Below are 21,201 nucleotides of genomic sequence, written 5' to 3'. Positions count from 1 at the left end.
AGGAAGAGGGAAGAGACCCCCCACCCCCGCCCCTGCACAGAAGGATTTCGTGGCTTCTCTGCATCCCTCCTGAGCAGCCCAAGCGCCAGACACACAGGACGGTCACTTTCACTCTGGAGCAGACAAGCCCCTCCCTCCGGGGGCAGGCACATGTGGGACCCCTCCCTGCCCCGTGTAGCCTAGAGCCGCAGTGCAGAGGCTTCTGGATGCTGTGAGTACCAACCCCGTGCTCGAGTGGCCCACTGGCTCCGCAGGCTGTGAGCCGGGAACCATAGCAAACACCCCAAGCCAGACAGGCTGCCTGCGGGCGGGCTGCTGCGGGCTCTTTCCCGCCGGGGCCCCCTCTCCAGCCTCCCAAACTGCTCTCATTTCTACGGGAGGAAATGGAAACAAGGCCCCTCTGGGTCTAGAAGCATAAAACAGACATAGAATTGGACATTTCCTACCTCTTTCTTGAAGCACTTTGCATGCTCTTCACCGCCCAGCAGAGACTGCACGAACTCAGTCACCTGCAGCCAGGATGAAAGCAGACTTAAAACATCACCTGAGGTCATTTCCTGGGTTGTAGAAGTTCAACATTGGACTAAAATATACTTCAAACCCCTCCAACACTTGGGATTTAAATAATAACGACCAAGCCACATTAGCTTAGCTCCTCATCTCTCTTCTGGCCTCTGATTTCCAGGCTGACCTACGTGATGACAGTGACAGTCTCCACCTGTGAGGAGATCTGGCATTCTAGAACCTTCTCTCACCTGCCCCTCCCACCCGCCATGTGGGGCAAGAAAGGGCCGGGGTGAGGAGTCTGGTCCTGGCACTTATCCCAGTGACCGCGAGAGGAGGAGCATCCAGCTGCCTCTCGGCAGACCCGAGGCCCAGGCCCGTCTCATCCACCTGAGTGGCCACTTCCTCCCCAGGGTCCGGGCCAACAATAGGGGCTCAGGGGATCAATGCGAAGTGAATTCCCATGGAATACCTGACACTGAAGCCCAAAGGGGCTCAGTAACTTACTCACGGTCATGCATGGCCGGTAAGTGCCAAAGATGGTTTTGGAACTAAAGTTTTCTGATTCTTAACCCAGTGTTCTGGAAAATCAGTTTTCTTGGTTCAATTTCCCAGCCTTACCTTTTCCTCCCTCTCCATCCACATGCCCCGAATTCCTTTTACTAAGACCTGGCTCTAAGCTCAGGAAGCCACTGGGTGTTCCCAAGTGATACTTTCGGGGGGTGAGTGAGCAAACGTAATGAAGTATAGACCCCCCCCACAGCCAGAGTGGCAACTGGGTGTGGCCACTCCTGGCACCTGCTGGAGCAGGAAGTGAAGGCAAGCTGGAAATCAAGGGCAAGTGCATCCAGGGAGGAGATGTTCCTAGGAGGAGCTGTCTTGTTGGTTTTTGCTTTGTCTTTCTTTCCGGCTCTCTGCCCCTGGTGTGGATGAACAGTGTGCACTTGCACGTCTCTCCCGTGTCTCGTGGGGAAGGCCCAGGAGAAAGGCTGGGAGTGCAGGGCCGTGTCCACGTGCTCTACAGTCAAGACTCTGGGAGTACCTGCTCCCTGCTGGCGCCCCACAAGGTGTGAGTGGATGTGGGCCCCTCCCCACACTTTGCAGAGAAGAAGAGCACAGGGTTGGAATATCTCCAGCTGGCAGAGTGGCTGGGCCAACACCACAGGGCGCACCTGACACCTGACACCTGTGTCTGCACACAGAGCTGTCCCATCGGCTCACAGCTCCATTTAGTCAGTGTAATATGAATGTTTCAGAACATCTTTTTAGGGGCAATCAGCATGTTGACGTCTGCTTTACTCACCTCTGATGCCGCACGTATATTTTATCATGAGTCATTTACAATCATCCTAAAGTGTTGAATGATGATGATTAAAAAAAAAAATCCTTCAAAACCAGTCATTATGCTGCCACACAATGGCATCTTCAAGCCTTAGGGGCACTAGGAAGGTGTCAGTGGGCCTCAATCTGGCCGCCTCTGCTACTGCACCCGAGAGCTGAGACTGGCAGTCCATGCACCAAGCCCAGACTGCTTGCTGAGTTAATAGGTTTTCTGCTTCCTAGATGGACTGGACACATGGAGCACATGTTTGGTATTTTCAGGGTTCTGAGGGGAGCCCTGGAATACCGATGGTCACCGGGGCAGGTGACGGCAGGGCTTAGTGTTTTTGGGGCTCAGGACACTGAGAGGCAGTCCTTTCATCCTTAGGCTGCTCTTCTGGCCAAGTCTGTCCCAGCCACGGCTTCCTGTGAGGCTTCTGCTGGGTGCTGGTAAGGCTGACCGGAGGTCAGGTGGAGCCTGAACTTTCAGTGAGTTTAAGGTTTGACTAGTGGTAGCAGGTAGCGGGAAAATGGCTAGTCAAGGACAACTTCCTAGTCACGATGCGCATGGTCCAATATGATAAAATCCAGAAGAGAGATGTGAGCTATGGGCTTCTAGAAGGGACAGATGGCATCTTGGGTGGGAACTCAGCAAACACAGCACAGGAAGGTGGTAGCTGAGATGGCATGCTAGCTGCACGGTATTTCCACAGGGGCAACTCGGGGGCGCAGAGGGGACCTCAGCACTGAGCATCCCAGGACCAGGGCCGCAGCAGGCACATGGCCTGTGTGTCATCAAAGCAGGGTCCAGTTTGGCTACAGCTGAGAGCAGAGGGGAGAGGTGGACAGGCAGAGAGGAGGCTGGGCTCCACCCTGACCACACCTTGGCCACAGGCAAAGTGAAGTTTGGAGACATGGCCTCTTTAAATACATGCTCCAGGAACTTCTGCTCCCAGCACACGGCTGCATGTTGTTGATGGCCGTGCATAGGTTAAAATGCTCTTTTCTGAGCAAACGAATGAAAAACAGGATCACATTCCCTCTTCTCAGTATTAGCCAAGAAATCACTGTCCATGGCAAAGGTAGATTGGATTTTAAATGGGAATAAATAATGTGTTAAACCAAAGAGTAAACACATCAGCGCTGCCGAGCAAGGTGGCCCTGAGCTGGGCGGGGCGCCCCTCTCTACCCCGCCTCCGGCAGCCATTTAGTCTGTGTTCCTAGGACAGCAGGGAGCAGTGACATCTATTTGCTTTACCACGTGCCTGAAATTCTGTCTTTTTCTAAAGAGATTGATTCTATTCAATCTGTTTTTTCTTTTTCCAAAGTGAAGAACAAGTTCTATGAAATCTTTTGAGGCAGACTTTTCTGGCCAGAATTTTTAAATATCCAAAGGCCTTGATCATTATTCAGGATCATTATTCAGTATTGTTAGTATTTAGTGTCCTAAGAAATTATACTTAGCCTTTAATAGAAAGCCCATTTTGCTAAAATTTCTAAATGTAAACTGATGAACTTTAATATACCCTGGGGTAGCATCAGAGAGTTTCCCTGTCATTTTTTCCTCAAAAACTTTTCTTCTTCAAGTTTGTGGTAAATGTGGGGAGCGGTTCAGATAGACGGGAGCGACCTCCGAGGAAGAGGAAGCTGCCGTCCGCTTGCACCTGTCCGCTTTCCCAGGTAAGGGCAGCTCTGCAGGCACCTGGTGTGGGCGACCAGCCTTGGCTTCAGGAAGCACACCGTGTGGAGGCTGACACAGTGGTTCCCTGAGTTCCTGAGAGCATGCGTCCCACAGCTAAAGGCCCAGCGGTTCTGGAAGGACCCTGGATGACACAGCAGTTTGGAGAAGACTAAGAAGGATGACTCTGCAGGCTCCTAGATGAGCCCATCACTGCGCCCAGCCATCTTCCCACGACCTACTTTCCCTGGCGTCCTCCTGGAGCTCAGCAGGCCTTGTTCTCTTCATTGGGGATGCGGCTCCCCTAAATCTTTCCTAATGGAGGTGTCTGCTATTTTGCTGAGCCCGTAGCTGTGTGCCTGACTGTACTGGCTCCAAGTCCACCGGGGACCATGTTTCCAGTCCAGGTCTCATTTTTTAACAGTGGAGTTGGTTATTTGCCTTTTCTTTTTCTTTTTTTTTTCTTTTAGGGCTGGATGGTATAAGGCTGCTATGCTTAGTTAGCAATACCCTGAATTTTTCAGAACACTCCCTCCTGTGTAAAGATTGCTTTTAAGGCGACTGCCATCTTGTAAAGTTAATGGGCACTAAGGGAGCACTTACTTGCGAGGCTGGCATGATTTATGCGTGCAGCTTTGTAAAGCATTTTTGAAAATAAGAAATACAAGTATCCATATGTGAACCAAACATACCTGAGTCATACTCGTGGCTGTAATGCACATATAACAAGTTGCATCCAGCCCTTGTGTGCCCACGGACCCCTGGCAGGAGGGTACTGCATAACGTTTATTTCCCATCACTCACTCACTCACACATTTGCCAGACACCTACTTTAGAGCAAAACTTTTGCTCTAAAGATGTTTTAGTCCCTACTCTTAAACACCTTTACTCTTCTATAGAATATTTCCATGACCCAGAGTAATAAATACACTTCACACTGACCTTGACCTGAGAGTGTGCACACACCCACCCGTTTCTAATAAAGGTTTCACAGAACAGCCTTTCCTACAATTATGCACCTTCATCCAGCCCTGTCTTTCATTCAGAACCACTAAGTGGACTTCAAAGCCCACCTGTGCTTTGACAAACACTGCTCCAGCAGAAACAGCCACGGCCGACAAAGGTGCTAAAAGCCAGCTCCTGTGCTCTGGGGAATGTTAGGAGGCCCTGCCTGGTCCGGCTTCTCTCCACAGGCGACACAGAGCAGAGCAGAGGTCTTCCTCCCCGGCCAGGAAGGCAGACCAAGGGAACGTTCTTGCGCTGCTTCATCTTCTAGCGTAGACAGCCACCCCCCTTAAGTCTCACTGAATGGCTCTTAACACAAAGACACACAAGACCATTTTCAACACGCCGCGTGGTTCCGCTCCAAAGGGAACAGAGCCCCAAAACACCCCTCCTCCCAAAGCTCCCTGACCCCGAACTGCCTTTTCAAATCCTCACTACCCTGCATGCCTTTTATTTTTAAAACCTCACCCAAGGATATGTTTTTATTGATTTTAGAGAGAAAGGAAGGGAGAGTGAGAGTGAGAGTGAGAGGGGGAGGGGGAGGGAGAATGAGAGGGAGGAGACGGAGAGAGAGAGATATCCCTTGCTTCCTTTAAGTGCCTGACCAGGGATTGAACCCACAACCTTGGTACGTGCCCTGACTGAGAATCAAACCTGCAACCTTTTGATGTACAGGAGGACATGCCCACCAACCGAGCCACCCGGCCAGGGCCCCTGCATGCCATTTTTAATGTGGTGCATGTAACAGTCGTAAACTCGGTTGTTGGTGCTCTCTGGAATGGCCCCTAAGTGAACTCCCTTCTGAGGGCTGCTTTATTGTCAGTGATGCACACAGAACCTTCAGAAAGCCCTCACTTTCAGCCCATCCGAGATTCTTCTTGAGGACCTAGTTTGGCGCCAGGAAATGTGCTAAGGAGTGTGAGGATGGTGAAATAAATATAGGATGTGGTCCTAAAGAGCATCTCGTTAGGAAGACATCAAGACCGAGATCTACAAAGTAGAAAACTACCCCAGCAGTTTTCTCTGGGACTCATCCCCGAGGGAGGCCATGGCGAGGAAGCACCAGGAGCACTTCTTGAAGACAGGCTCTCCTGTGGTTGCTTTATTTTTAATCTAGAAAGACTCTAAGGGCTCTTCCAGAGAGACAGGCTGGGCTTCCTGTGTACCACCACAGAGACGCAGGAGTGGGGATCTCACTCCCTCATTCTCCCTGTGGCCCTCTCCATGAGTCTCTTCCTTCTGAGACCTTTAACCTAAGGAGACTTGCCCCTGGACCATCTACTTCCCCTTAATCACCCTCTCATCTCTCACTTTTGTTCAGGGCCAGACTTGAAGCTAGTTAGATGAGGCCCCTGCAAATTCCCTACTCACTGTTCAATGTTCCTAAAACAGTGATTCCTATTCTTTTTGGATGATGGTCCCCTTTGAAAAACTAATAAAACTTTTATTAATTTTGACCCTCCTCTTAAGGAAAAAAATACATATGTACACAATTTTTCCAAATCCCCTGAGCTCAATTCTACAGCCCCAGCTGTTGAACCCTCACAGAAGCCCCCTCCCCCCACACACTTTTCTTTCACAACTCCCCCTTCCCTTCAGAGTGCCCCCTGCACTTTCTAACTTGGTCCCATCGACCCCCATCCTGCAGCTCTCTCTGCGTGATTGTCTCCTGTTTCTGCCCATTGGAATCCTTGTTCCATACCCACTGGTGTGTTCTGCAGGGATCACTAACTCAAAGTGTCCCATTGTGAATTCATCATCTTATCCTCCCTCCAAACGGGATCCTTGCCCCAAAGTTTCATTTCTTTCGACCAACTATTTCCCATTCTTTCCGATGAACTCCAGCGCCCCGGACTCCAAACTGCAGTGCTGGGATCACATTTGACTCATTTCTTCATCTCAGTATCTCTTTCCCTGTGTTGTTGACTTGACTTTAAAGTGTCTGTTGGATTTGGGTGGTTCTTCTCATGTGGTGTCCAGTCCAGGCTCCAATTATTAGTCCACACCGGAGCATTGGTGACTTCCCATCGTCTCCCTCTCCTAGCCCTCACCTCACTTTTACTCTTCTTTGCAGATCTTTGCCATTCTCATCTTCCTGAAGCATCATCTTCACTAAGTGACTTTCTGCATAAGAACCTACGATAGCTCAGACTCACACACATGCCCAGTGCCTGGCCTCAAGCCTGACCCACCCTCCCCATCCCAGGTCACTGCTTTCTGTATCCAGGTCCGCAGTGTGCCTGGTGAGTAATACAACAGCTCTAGACCTGACTCTGGAGTTACTTAGTCTCTGGTGCTTCAATTTTCCTATCTGTAAATGGGAAAAATAAGACTACTTGCCTTATCATCATTACATTAATACTGTTTGCTATCATTCCCAATGTTAGTAAAGGATGTGTTGTGTATCGGTCACCCTTGCATATGTCTACTCCCTCCCATGCAACCTCCTGTTGTTCCCCCCTTTTTTGTTAATCCTCACCCGATGATATCGAGGATATTTTTCCATTGATTTTTAGAGAGAGTGGAAGGGAGGGGGAGAGACACAGAGAGAGAAACATCGATGTGAGAGAAACACATTGATTGGTTGCCTCCTGCACATGCCCCGACCAGGGCCCAGGTCAGGGAGGAGCCTGCAACCGAGGTACATGCCCTTGACCAGAATCAAACCCAGGACTCTTCAGTTCCCGGGCCGATGCTATATCCACTGATACAGGGCCAGACTTTGCATACTCTTGAAGCAGCAGGATCACTTTTAGTCAAACTGGCTAGGGCTGTTCCCTTCTTTATGGAATAGGAACTGGAATGGTTTCCCTTCTTTTTCTGCTTGGATGTATCTCACTTTTGGATTCAGAATCTAGCTCAGGATGTCTTTGTCATGCAACATTCATTCAACAAACGTTTACAGTATTATTTACTAAGTGCCAGGTGTAGCAAGAGGTTCTTAAGACATATGCGGAGTGAGTGAAATCAGGTCTCTCCTCATGTGCTCGTGGGTCAGATAAGCACGTTGTAGGGGCAGACAGAGGCTCAGATGAAATGGGAGCACAGAGAGGAAGTCCGACCTAGCCCAGAGGCTTCTGCAGGAAGTGAGCGCGGGGCTGTTGGCTGCGGAGGCAGCAGGCAGAGAGGGAGGGGAATCTGAGGCAGGGTAGCAGCTGTGCAAGTATGAGAACAACATGCAGGGGCTGGGGAGGAGCCAGATTCCGTAGCCCAGACTGGGAGGACCAAGTGGGGCAGGGTAGAAGGTCGGACTGAAAATGCAGGCAAGGACAGCCCATGCTGAGGATGTGGTTGGGGAGCCAGGGACTGGTTTAAGTTGGGCGGAGACACACCCAGAATTCTCCCTTCTCTACCACATTCGCTCATTCTCCGGATGTAGTGGCTCTGCACACACAGGTAGGGCTGGGGCTGGATCGGGTGGCTGCCCTCCCCTCCTCTTTCTGAGCAGGACAGTGACAGTGCGAGGGGCCAGGAGCTCAGCCACTCTCAGTCTTTAAAAAGGTAAAACTTCAGATGAATAGCTTGAAAGGCAGGAATGAATGACTTGCCACTGTTCTCAGTTGACCTCCTCATTTTGTGCAGTGTTTCAAGGGCAAAACCATACATGATTTGATTACAGATACAATAGATTTTAATCAGTTGGCATGGTCATGAAGCTGATGCATGCTTTGTAAACTGGTAAAAATTCATAAACAGGGGTAGGGGGCCAGATTCTGCATACTCTTGAAGCAGCAGGATCATGTTTAGTCATTTCCCCAAACACCCAGCCAGCTCCTGACTCAGTCCACTGGCTGTTACCAGGCCCTTCGGCAGGAGTGGGAGGAGAAGCGAGCAGGCGGGTGTGCGGGGGGAAAAGATGCCGGCCCTCAGCTCCAGGTGGAGGAAGGCTGGGCAGGGATGCTGGGCAGGGGGAACCCACCAGGTGGCTGGAGTGAAGTGCCTGGGAAAGAGGAGGGGGCAGGGCTCCTCCATCCCTGTACCTGTGGGTGGCCCTTCACCTGCTGCTTGTCCAGGCGGGAAAGGAAGGCTTAAACCAAGATTAGTGAGACTGATGCAGTAAGTGCCCAGTGAACATTCTGTGACTAATTTAAGTCCTGCTCTAATCTTGTCCTTCATTTAAGGGTTTTCATTCATTTAAGAACAGTAATTAAGGCTTGACTAATGAAAACAATACCTTTATCAAAAGCAATGCCAGTCCAGGACGTCTTCCTCAAAAGATGGCTGCTTTTAAATGTAAAGCATTTCTACAGCATTGCAGTAAGCAATGGGACTTTTATTAAAAACCAGCAGTGTAAGGCCCATGTTTCTCTCTGCTGCAGCATCTTATGCAATGTTGTGATCTAATTTACTTTAAACTCTGTCTTCGATGGACAAATGGGCAGCATGGAGCTAGCTGCTCAGCAGAGAGAACTCAGGTCCTCAGGGCCTGTGGGCACCAGCAGCGGCATCCCTGCAGGGCACAGGCCACCCTGGGTGGGGGCTCTCAGCATGCTGCTCGGGACAGGAGCTGTCAGCACACACGGCTTTGATGCTTATACAGGTGGGGCTCCTTCCTCACACTGCACCTCAGTGAGGGACTGGAGGCTTGGCCCTCTGCTGAATGAGCCCAGGGCCCGTGGTGCTAGGATATGGATGGGGAGAGGAGGGCAACACCTCCTGGGCTTCCCAAATTCCCTCAAAGTCATGCCTGCCTTCTCCCGCAAATGTGGGTCTTAAACTTGAAACAGTGAATCCAGTGCCTAAGAGAAGCTCTCAGCAGCTGGGCATGTCCGTCCCATGGTCCCAGGGCAGTTCCACTCACCTGGTCCACGGTCCATCGGGCCACCTCGCCGGCCCGGATGTTGGCCACTCCTGGAAGCAGCTTGCGGTGTTGCTCCCTGCCCAGGGGGAGGTCCCGGAAAGGGTGGGTGGACACGGACGTCATGAAGATGGACTGGTGCAGGGCCCGCTGCGTATGCTCCACCGAGTGAGCTAAGAGAGGCAGGTAGGGAAGCAGACGGGGTTTGTCAGCCTCTCGTCACAGAGTCACAGAGGCCTGATCCAGGTTGTGCTGGGGTCCAACCCCAGCAGGTCCAGGGGTCCCCAAAGGTGTGGACGGAGTCGGCGAAGAAGGAATGACACGGAGACAGCCTTCAGTTGATCAGCCGCCTAGTCAGGACCTCTAGCCAGGATCTCCAGCCAAGTTCTGGTTAGGATCTGATTAGGATCTGATGTTTATTGTCTTGTTACATCTATATTTATACCAGCCGATTTTAATCCTGTCAATTTCTATTACAAAGGTTAGGGCGTTTCTTATCTCCATTCCAGGGAGTAAAGATTATGTAGCTTAACTACCCGCCTGGCACTTAGTTAAGGGGTTGTATCCCCTCCCTAACCTCGGGGAAAAATCCCCACCTGGGGAAACAACCTTTCTCGGAGAGGTGACCTTGGTTAAAACACATGGCACTAAGGAGAGCAAACATATTAAGAACAATATGCTATATATGCCAGGTCCCTTGAAACATATGCTGTGCAGATGTTTCTTCCCTGCAGCGACTGTGTCAAGCAGCAAGGATGGACCGGCTTCCAGCAAATTCCCCCTTTTTTGTTTTTTAAATGATAGCACGTGTAATCAGTGGCCACCTCTCAGATTGGGCTGTTTAAGACTCGGAAGAAGACTGGCAAGCAATGACAATAAGCATAGCTATAAACATAGTGGATGGATTGCACAAAGAGCCTTGTTCCTGTAGAAGGTTGCTGGCCTCTTCAATCAAGGGATTTCAGCTGTCCTCAAGTCGGTGGTTTGGTTGTCCTTGTTGGTCTGGCTAGCGGGCGGCATCACTGGCGATGGGCTTTCCAAAGCGTCAGCGAGTTGAAGGGCTGCATCAAAGGGTCCATCAGGGCCGTGCTTGATGGTGGTGTCGGTGTCCGAGGAGTAAGCTGTGCCCTCTGGGTCAGCTGATATGGAAGATGGAGGGTAGTAGAGAGAAAAGGAAGAGAAAGCAAAAGAACTACAAGGCATGAAAGTGTTTAGAAAAAAGAAGGAGAAGAAAGGGAAGAAGGCAGCATCCTGACACAGCCCTTTCCTTCGGCTGCCCAACCATCCCCCCCCCCCCCCCCCCCCCACCCTGGTGTCAGGCTCAGACATCCTGCATATTTACCAATGCTTGCTGTCTATACATATAGAGAGCAGAATTGTGGCTGCCTCCCACATTCTTATGCTCCAGTTGTAAGCAGCAGCACATTTGTCTCTTAATGCTGATTGTCCAACACTGACCTTTTTAGTATGTAAATAGGTTATCTCCCTCCTTGTAGTGTAGTTCAGCCAACAAAGTAAGGCTGCAAGTTCTAAAGGGAAACTTCACATCTTCTTCGAAAAACCAGTATGTTGACAAATGTGAATGTTCTTTAATGAAGCTGTCAGGTTGGACAAGGAGCACGTACAAAACAAGCCCTGAAAACCCGGTGGGGCGTCACAGAGCGAGCCTGCAGGCCCAGCTACCAGAGGCACCGGGGGCCTTCCTGGCAAACCAAGAGGTAAAGCTGTGTACTCTTAGGGATTAAGGCCTGAGCAAAGCAAGGCTTTATTCTGGAAAAGAATCACTGCATCAATCAATCAATCAATCAGTTTTTTTGCTGAAAAACATGGACTTAAAAGAAAAACAAATCACATATGTATCTCTAACTCATGCCCTTTGTAAATCAATTACGTATAGTTTCCAAAATGTATAGGACTTTTAAAAGACATGATTATTGAATCTTGTGCTGTGGAGGTACAGAGAAGTCGAGTGATGGTCATCAGATTCCTATAATTCACAAATAAAGGAAGGTATGCGCCATGACCATTCTGCTCCCAGGCAATAAAAATTTCCACACCATAATTTGGAAGCCAACTGCATTGGCTGCTGAGACAGCCACTTGGAAAGACACTGAGCTCTGAAAGACGGGGACTTCAGTCAGTGCAAGTAGCCATGACCTCCAGGTCACAACCACATCAGGAACTCTAGCTCTATGCTGCTCACTCAACCCCAGGCTAGCTCTGTGCTTTCTATGGCTTTTGAATTCTGTTAACAGTGTCCTTATTAAATCAAACTATCCTTTTGAATGGAGGTGAAATCTTTTCAAAGGATGAAGAGAACTTAGTGGGCAACAGGCCCTTCATGCCACGGGCAGTGGGGAAAGGTCTGCAACCACCTGCTAGGCTGCTAGGCTGCCGATCCCCTGCCTGGTGCCAGGTTCTCTGTGCCTGCTCACTTGTGATCTCAGGAACATGCTGAACATAAAAATTATTTTTATTATTACCAATTTTACTATATCACCTTTATATCTTGAGATGGAGAGCCTGGAAGTTGAGTTTTCCTGCTCAGAAAGACTTGAGTTAGGTTAGAGAGTGTCCCTGAGTAGGGAGTCTGGATGCCAGTCTGCCATCTCGAAGACATGACTGGGTTGACAATACCCACCAGCAGGACTGGTGGGAGGAGGGAGACTGTGCAGAAAGGCTTACTTAGTGTGGTGCCAGCAAACTGCAACCACTCAAATGGCAGATGCTACTCTAAACTCAACTGTAGGTTCTAGCGGTCAGGACTGATATTCTATGAATGAAAGCTGCATAATTATAAATTAACAAAATGCAAGACAAGTTTTCCAATAGTAACACAAGAGAGGGAATATATTTTCTAGTGTTTCAGGGTGGTTACTGTGCCATCTTTGTATCATTTACTAGGCCTAATTTCTTCCAAAGATGGTGGTTTTGGATGGTTTCTTCCAAAGATGGTGGTTTTGGAGAACTTGTGCCTGGGGTTGAGGTTTAGCTGAAAGAATGCTAGGACAGGCTTGCCTCCTAGGACTGTGCCACCAGAGGAAGGGGAGGGCCACACCAGCTTGCCTGGTTGTGAATCCTGGTCCCCACGTAGTTGCTGAGTGACCTTGAGTGAGATACTTAACTCCTATGTATCAAGGTTTAACATCTTTAAAATGGGCCAATAATAATACTATGCCTCAGTGAGGTGTTGGGATTAGAACAGCTTCTGGGACATGAAAAGTGTTCAGTCCATGTTAAGGATTACATTATTGTTATAAGATGCAAAGATATTGTAAATTGCAATAGTGAATATGGGGACATATAATATTTCCAAAGCCAGTGTGGCTAGATTGGCCTAAAATCTGTGAAGCTGAAATTCAGACTGAAACTCAGTATCTCCATGGCTGTGTTCTGATTTCACACCCAAGTGGTCCTGGGAAGACTGTGCAGTGGTCACCAAAATCCTTTGCAGAAGTCCCAGGCGAAGGCAGTGAAGGAATCCCAGGGCACTGCTCGTGCAGGGTCGGGTGTCTATTTCCCATGCCGATATGTAGCACTGTTAAAACATGCTCAGCCTGCCAGCTTTGAAATTCTGTGGCTCTTGACAGACTTTTAAAATGTGCGATGATTTGCATTATTTAAAATTCTGTGCATAAAACTAGACTTTTGAAATTATCCAATTAAAAATTTGCATACCTTATTATCTAATGTGAACACACTGATTTTAATTTTTACCAAGCCAGTACAGCTCATGTCGTATCAGTTATCACTAAATACGTCTTTGATGGAGGGGTATACTGTCCTCAGAAACCATTCTCATTGAATCAAAAGAATCAGTTTATTCTACCTTGGGGCACCTTAAATAAACAGTTTTCTAGATGAGGAAAGGATGCCTACCATGAGCAGAGCCCAGAAAGGGTCTTTTCAACTGGGTAACTTCTGCATTTCTTCCACGAGGCCCAGCATCCCAGCCCTGTGTCCACCCAACACAGCAGAGGGATACGGAATGCTTCTCAGATACACTGCCTCACTGTAGCAGTGATTCCTACTCTGCTCCCCTAAAAGTCAGCCAAGGAAATTCAGCTTATAAAAGCAGCCCTCCTACTGAAGGTTTTAATATTTTAATTATTCAAAATGGCTTTTGCATCAGAAAACGAAATGTACATATAATCCTGGCTTTGCCTTAACACCAATGTGAGTGACAATACAAGACTGTCCCTACCCTTCCATAAAACAGAGTGACACACACAATCCTTGTCACTCAGTGGTTTGCCATCTGTCGAATTGTTTTGTTGGAAGAATTCTTTTGCTACAGTTTTTCTCTCTTTGGGTACTTCTTTTGGCTTTCATGCCTATAATGAAGTGTTGAACAATGTCAGTCAAGGTGCTTGGAGATTTAGAGCCCACTCGCAAGTTTCTGAAGCCAGGATCTTCAGCCCTGTGCCTACTTCCAGGTTCTAAGGCAGCCTTGCCTGGCACACCAGGAGACTCGGCCAGGGGTCTGAGTCCATTCAGCAGTACTCAGAGAGGAGCAAATATATAGTTTCAGCCCCAAAAATGTCATTATCTTTCTTGCAGGGGCAGTAACCTGCTGGAACCTAATTGACTCCCTGATGTCAGTCTCAGTGGTATGTGCTTTCTGCTCCTGCTATTGAATGTGGAAAACCCCAGCCAGGCACAGACCACCTTCTCCGAGTCCCTGGGATGGCCAGACCGGCCAACTGTGGGTGGCCTGTGACTCAGGGGCTGCCTCTCAGGTGAAATGACCAAACAAATGGTGTACAGGGCTGTCTGCTTCCCAGTTCCACAGACTTAAAAAAGGTATTTGGCTATTAAAGGTCTTCAACTCACCTGAAAATAAATGAAGGTAGGCCCCTGATTTCTTCTCTGCCCACTTCACTTGTCTTTCCCACTCCTGCTCTACAAATCCTTTAAGGAAATGTTATTTTAAAATATGGCTGTTTCTTCACAAAAATTCACACAACAAAACTAAAGCAAGTGAGTCATAGATGGTAACCAGAGGCTTCATGACTGGGCCTCAAGTTATTTTTAATCCCACTAAAAACGGAGACCCATTTCACAAGTAACATTCCTTTCAATGAAAGAGGTGGTGATTCTACTTGTTCTCAGCTCCAAAAATAAGGAAGGAGAGAATAAGAATGCACTCAGTTCCGACATCCAGTTATGGGATTTTTCTTGCCTGCTGCACAGTCTACGACAGTCCCTGACGGGCTTTCACCACTTTCCCAGCACTCACTGGGAAGTCACCTGTTGGGGATGCTCGATCCAGTAATGACTTCTGCTGGAGAAGCAAGGAAACGTTCAGGCCAGGCTTTGCACTTGGAAATGTTTTTTCTTCCCAGGACTACCTGTTTTCAAGGTCTTCATACTAACATGGTTGGTGTCATTTCTATGCTGCATCATCTTCTCTTGATTTGGGTGGGTCTGGACAAGTCCATCCTCATTTCCTTTTTACCTCATATGTTCCTCAAAACAAAAGTGAAAGTTAACGAGTAGTGCAAACAAGATGGGAAGACAAGTCTGTATGGCTCTGTGCAAATAGCCTACACAGTCAGTTAACGCAGAGCGGCTCTCGCACACTGCCAGTCTTACATGCTAGGTCACACTAGACCAATAAGTGGGGTGACTTGTGTGCTGTACTGTGCTCTGTTTTATCATAGCTGTATTGTTCAGAATTCCAAATTTACATCTATAGAGTACTTTTTGATTGTAGCTCTTAATTACCCCTCATCACAAGCCTGTTCTTCCTGATTTTATGTAAATGTGGGGGATGGAAGCACAGAAAAGACAGAGGTTTCCCAGGGACTTCCCAGGGGGCTATGAAGAGAATCACAAGTTGAATGAAGGACACTGAATGTTCTAGATCTGTACATTGTCCAACACGGTAGCCATCAGCCATGCGTAGCTATGGAGCACCTGCAGTATGAATAGTGCAAATTGAGATGGGCTGGAAGTGTAAAATAGTCCTGAATTTTGACGAGTTAGTAAAAAAAAAAAAAAAAGTAAAATATTTCAATAGTTTTAAAAATCTTGAATTATACGTTAAAACGGTATTCTGGATATATTAGATTAAATAAAATATCATTACATTTAATTTTACCTATTTGTTTTTATTATTTTAAGTGTGGCTGCTAAAATATTTTACATCCCATACGTGGCCAGTGCTGTGTTTCTTTGGGCAGTATGGCCCGGAAGAGTGCTGGGCCCTGGCCTCTCTCAGTAGGTGGTTCAGTGGAAATGACATGACTTGCTGAAGTGCAGGGCTTTTGTTCCTTTTTGGATCCTGTTTCAGCAAATATCCTTTTTAAGGAGTCCCTAAACCCGCGCACCTATCCATCAGGTTCCCAAACCCAGAGGCTCAGGGTTCCCTGGCACAGAGGCCCACTGGCCTCATCATGGCCACAGCCTTCTCCCAGCTGTCAGGGGTGAGTCATGCCTCCTCAGGGCGGCTCCTGTGGAAGACCCCTCCCTACTCGGCACCTTGCTACCCTATATTGACACTGTCTGTCTACTCTGCAGTCTCTATTAGTGGAGTATACATTCAAGGGCAGTCATTTCCAAGTCCTCCTCACATCCCGTGGGGCAGCACAGGCTGCCACCTGGCACAGCACAGTGCAGGCGCTCATTACCTGATGCGACGGTTGGGTTGAGCCATCTGAGGAATTGTACTGCAGAGACAGCTAATGCAGCGGCAGATGCTGGCGTAGTCTGTGCCAGTGAAAACAATGAGTGTCCATGCTGTGGGCTCTGTTTGCCAAATATATTTATTGCTGAAAAGGCTGGGAATTGTTTGTGACATGGAATCTACTCGATTTGATACTCAAGAGGCAGATCTCCCCTGGTTTCATTTTAACAAAAATGCAGAAAAATCCATATTAACTTTTTATATATTAGTCAATCAAAAAACACTTCGAGTGCAGAATGTTTTCTGATGGCTAAAGGTAACCTAGTTTAATATCTGCTCCACACAGCTCGAGACATCATTAATTACCTTTTGATTAAATACTACAACCAATCACCCAGCATGCATTTTTAATCCTCTGCACGACCATTTTCTTCCCTCATAAGAGTGAAACCACAATTGCACGAAGAGTAGAGTCAACTTGACTGAGGATGGAGTTGCTCTTCTCAAAGCGGCACCCCTCTCTGGTTACTTCCTATCCCGACTCTCCACGTGTAGTTACATGAAGACAAGCATGTTTGATTGACATTCACAATCTGACAGGCCCTACCATCTTTATGCATGTGTCACACTACAGTGCATGAAGAAACAGTTTAATTCTCTATAAATTCCAGCATTTGGATGGTGGTACTGGACTGAAAGGAGCAATACATCTTTGGGCAAATGGGTTTGAAAGCAAACCCTTTGAATTGAGGGCAGTGCGTGGGCACCCAGTGTGGCGGTGCGGAAGTCAAGGCTGTCCTTGACTCACTCTGCCATTAATGTGGAGAGTGGGAGTGGCAAATGAACTAATACAAGTTGTAATCCTTAAAACCTTATGCAGCCTACCTCTGGGGGAACAGACACCATATGTTATTTATCCTTGAAGCCCTCACTCCCCACACAGCACCTGGTGCACAGGAAGTGCTCACAGCTGTTTGCTGACAAGTAACAGGGCAGGTATAAATCGTGAGAAGCGGACAGAGAATGTATCCCTCCTGACGGATGGAAGGCCTGACGCTTCCCTCTGTGCCATGAGTACACGCCCCACCAGACTTGCCTTCTTTCTCTCTATACTGCCCTGCACACACTCTTTGAGCAGAGTCTGTGGGTACTCAACCCACTCAGAGAAACCCAAGACTCCACAGTTTCCTAGGCTCACCGTGAGGCACAGCCAGCCCAGGGCACAGCACCGCGATGCCTGCCTGGAGCATCGATCACAATGACAAAATCTCATCGGATTGAATACACACACAGCGGCCAGTACTGCGGGGGGCTCCGGAGAGCTCGCAGCAGCTGGGAACCAAGCAGGCACACCTGTGCCAGGCCCCTCTTACTGTTTCTTTTCCTTCTCCACATGGCTTCAGCAGGGGTGGTGCTGTCTGCCCCCTTTCCAGATAATGCAGTGCTCTCAGAGACACTAAGCGCCTTGGCGAAGTTACTTGGCAAGGGCAAGGGCTGGCGGCTGACCCAGAGGCCACCACACTGGGGACATCCCTTGCCTCTAATCCAGCGGTTCTCAACCTGTGGGTCGCGACCTTTTCACAGGGGTCGCCTAAGACCATCGGAAAACACATATATAATTACATATTGTTTTTGTGATTAATCACTATGCTTTAATTATGTTCAATTTGTAACAATGAAATTGGGGGTCACCACAACATGAGGAACTGTATTAAAGGGTCGCGGCATTAGGAAGGTTAAGAGTGGCTTCTCTCTGTCACTGCCTTTTCATGGGGGTAGGAGCCACCTCTTCTTTAATAAGAAAAGCCTCTACATTGCAATACTAAGACCACTCTGGTCCAGACAGGTCCTCGGAAGTATTGTCAGATTTATCTCATAATAAACATTATGAGATAATGTTTCAGGGGTTCTACTTGGGACCCACAGAGACCTGATCAAAGAAGCACTTGGAGCCCTGGAAAGAAGAAGGCCCCTGCACCCAGCCTGCAGGGGGTGAACAAGCCACAGTCCTGGTGTGTGAGCAGAGCCTGGGGACACGGTGCTGCTGTCTCTGGTACTGAAAGCTGCTTCCTTCCCTGGCAAGGAGCTCAGCACAGACACTGACACTGAGGCAGTGCCAAGGGCTCTCCTCATGGAGATGCTGATGTGCTCACAGAATTAGAGAAATCAGCCCTATACCGGGGGTGGAGGGTGCTCTGAGGTACCCTGGAAGCCAGCCTGTTTTCACAGGCCTGTGCACTCCATCAGCCCTACTGGAGCTGTTCCCACTAGAGAGAGGTGCTGGGGACTCTTCCAGCCCAGGGCAGCCAGGCAGGCAGCCCCTCCCACTCCAGGAGAAGCTGGACTGAGCGGAAGCTACCTGGCCCCTCAGGAATTCAAACTGAGCTCACCCCCCTCTGTTAGGCATCCATCACATCTTTTACTTGAGATCCTTTCTTTTGTTGAAAATGCTAAATTACACCAACATTTACTAGTAAGACAATTGGCTGGATAAAACATGCAATGACGCCATACTCTTGGTTACGTGATTCAAGTCTGGTCAGAAACTGGGGTGAAGCCTTCAGAGCTGTTCTCTTGAATCATCTATTTTCTCTCCTAAAACAGACATCACTTGATGCCAATACGCACAGATAATGTATCCGACCTCTTCCAGTTTACTAGCTTTCCAGAAAACAAACTTTTTGCTGTTCTCAGTGTGTGTATGTGTGTGCATGCTTTGAAAAAAAAATGGAAATGAGAAAAAAACTCCAAACTTTTAAATGGCAGGAACAAGTACGCAGCCCAAATTAAAAACAAATTACTAAGCAGAGACAATGAAGCATCACAGCCACTCCACTCCTCATTTCAGCCTTCTTTTGCAAATTGGGAGTGTGGCTGACGGAAATTTCAACTCTCACCTCAGCACATCTGTGCAGCCCTCTCCCTAACAGGCCACGCAGGCCCCCTGCACCTGGTCCTCTTCTTCCACATTTTCCCACATGCCCCTGATAGCCTGCCTGGAGCAATCTATTCTTTTCATTTAGCCAGTGGGTTCTCAACTCGGTGCAGAGCTGACTTCCCAGATCCGCTGAGCTGAGGATAGTCAGAGGTTGTTTATTGATGATAAGTGTTACCAAGGAGCCAAGAACATTGAATTAGTCTGATGTAGGATCTCTGTAGCCTGAGATGCACATCCTTCCATTAGAATTCTGTGAAGCCTGGGACTAAAGGAACCACCAACAGAACAATTCAGGAACCGGCTGCCTACATCATGGAAAATGCCCAGAATACAATTCATCAGCATGCTTTTCGAAAACACAGGTTGAAAAATAGGCTCTGTGCCGTTTGGGAAACTAACCAGGATAAAGTAAAGCTCAGAAGAATTAAGTTTATGATCCTCTCATACTTACAGAATACATTTGGTTCAGATGCTAATTTTACACATTCATGATACCTTACAAAAATGACAGTCCAATTTCCATTTTTAAAAAATGTGAGAGATTGTATCAAAGCTGTCACATTTATTACATGTGTGAGTAGAGGGGTAGGAAGTTGGTGGTATAAGAGATAGTATTATTTATCTGGGAATTAATGAATTGACTATTATTTCTCATTCATGTGACTATATCAAAAGATGCAAAATTTGGAAATTACACTTTTATGAGTATAGTAAATGTAACTAGTAAACATTTCCAGGTAACTTGCAACTAAGCACTTCAATCCTATCACATCAAAAATGCAAGTAACAATTAAGGGGAACGGAGGGAATGGGCTGCAGGCTGGCTCACCTCAGCAGAAGGAACTTCCTTGGGTCTTTTCCTTCTGCACAAGGATAGCAATAGGACAAATTCACAGGTCTTTGCTCTTTGAGCCTCAAGGTTCTCAGGTCAGGAGGAAACACATCTTGTGGGAATTGAGGCCTTTATTCCACGAAGGGAATACCTTCCTTGTAACGACCTGGTAACCCTCTTTCTTAAGTAAGTGATACTTGTATATAAAACCCTGCTTTACACCTCCATTGAAAATAGTCACATTTGGAATCAGTAATTTTCTCTAAAAGCAGCCTACTTTCACCTGAAGAAATTGTGGAGGTGGCGTCACTAAAATGAGGTCATGCTTAGGGATTGTATGCTGAAGGATTATTCAGTCACGGGATGGCTGGGTCCCTGGTTATGAATTAGAGAAGTAAGGTGGCACCACTGACACTTAGCACAACAACAAAACCCTGTTCTTGATTGTCAACTTTATAAGAAAGCTGCTAATATCAGTGTGTTTGAGTGGGTGGGTGGGAATTAAAAAAAACTGTTAGAAAAGAAGAGGATTGTCAAGAAGCCAGTGTTTGAAGACTGCCTCAGGTGAGCTGTCACCACACTCTCAAAATCCTGTTTGCTGCAATGGGTAATATTTAGAAACATTCTGCAGAGCTTCTAATAAACCATTTGAAAGAGAAAACACTGAGAACAAGATTGAACGGTGACGGAATACAATGGCAGTAATGGGAAATGTGTCTGAAATAAACGAGAAGCAGCTAGTGTCTGAGGCCAAATGACCCCTCCTATTTCCACAATAACCTGTGAATTTTCAGAGAATGGGACTCCCCTCACTTTCCGGTCTTCCTTAGGGCTGATAACCTCATACTGAATATGCCCAATACACAGTGAGGCTGCATTGTATCAAATTTTCTTCTACCCTGGAAATAGCAAGATCAGCTGAAACTCACTTTTAAGGCAATGCAAATTTATTATGACACTAGTAGCCCTGCACATGAATCTGTGAGCCAGTAGGTCAATGCTGCCTTCCTGTAGTTCTCCACCTGCTGCCCTGCCCTCCTGTAGCCCCCCCTGCCCCCTCCTGTAGCATGTACCTTGCTGGCCCACCCACCTGCTGATCCGTGATCTGGTCTTGACGTGCTTGGTCCTTATGTCTCAGGGCATAATGACTAATTAGCATATTCCTCTCTTATTATATAGGATACCAGTGTACTTCTTTGTGGGGAATGCAAGGAAAATGATTGTGGCTACATTTCTGAAGTATGATGGTACTGCTAAACCCCATTATTTAGCTACAACTGATTTTAGAACCCTCCCCACCATACAATTATTGTTACAACTTTTATATACCACCTAAAAATGGTTTTGAGCAAAAAAGGGAGACTTCAGAGTAGTCCCTTACCCCTCATTTAATTTATTATTCTATAAAAGGTAGCTATTGCTGCTTTCCCATTTCTTTCTTGATGAGAAAATTAATTGATAAGCTAAAATAAGTTGCTTTCAGAGTGAGTTTTAAACT

At 47.6% G+C, this 21,201-nt stretch overlaps 1 protein-coding gene across 1 annotated transcript in view; it reads right to left on the bottom strand.

The window, feature by feature from the left end:
- Window positions 1-21,201, bottom strand: part of L3MBTL4 (l(3)mbt-like 4 (Drosophila)) — a 259,747-nt gene that overhangs the window by 2,713 nt on the left and 235,833 nt on the right. Inside the window, exons 16-17 of the mRNA XM_005868713.2 lie at window positions 9,309-9,478; window positions 447-509 (exon numbers count right to left, since the gene is read on the bottom strand). Coding sequence (XP_005868775.1) covers window positions 447-509; window positions 9,309-9,478 — 233 coding nt within the window. The remainder of the gene's footprint in view (window positions 1-446; window positions 510-9,308; window positions 9,479-21,201) is intronic.

Source organism: Myotis brandtii, unplaced genomic scaffold (genome assembly GCF_000412655.1).
Source record: "Myotis brandtii unplaced genomic scaffold, ASM41265v1 scaffold276, whole genome shotgun sequence".
In the NCBI taxonomy this organism is placed as follows: domain Eukaryota; kingdom Metazoa; phylum Chordata; class Mammalia; order Chiroptera; family Vespertilionidae; genus Myotis; species Myotis brandtii.
This window is presented reverse-complemented; position numbering and strand designations above follow the sequence as displayed.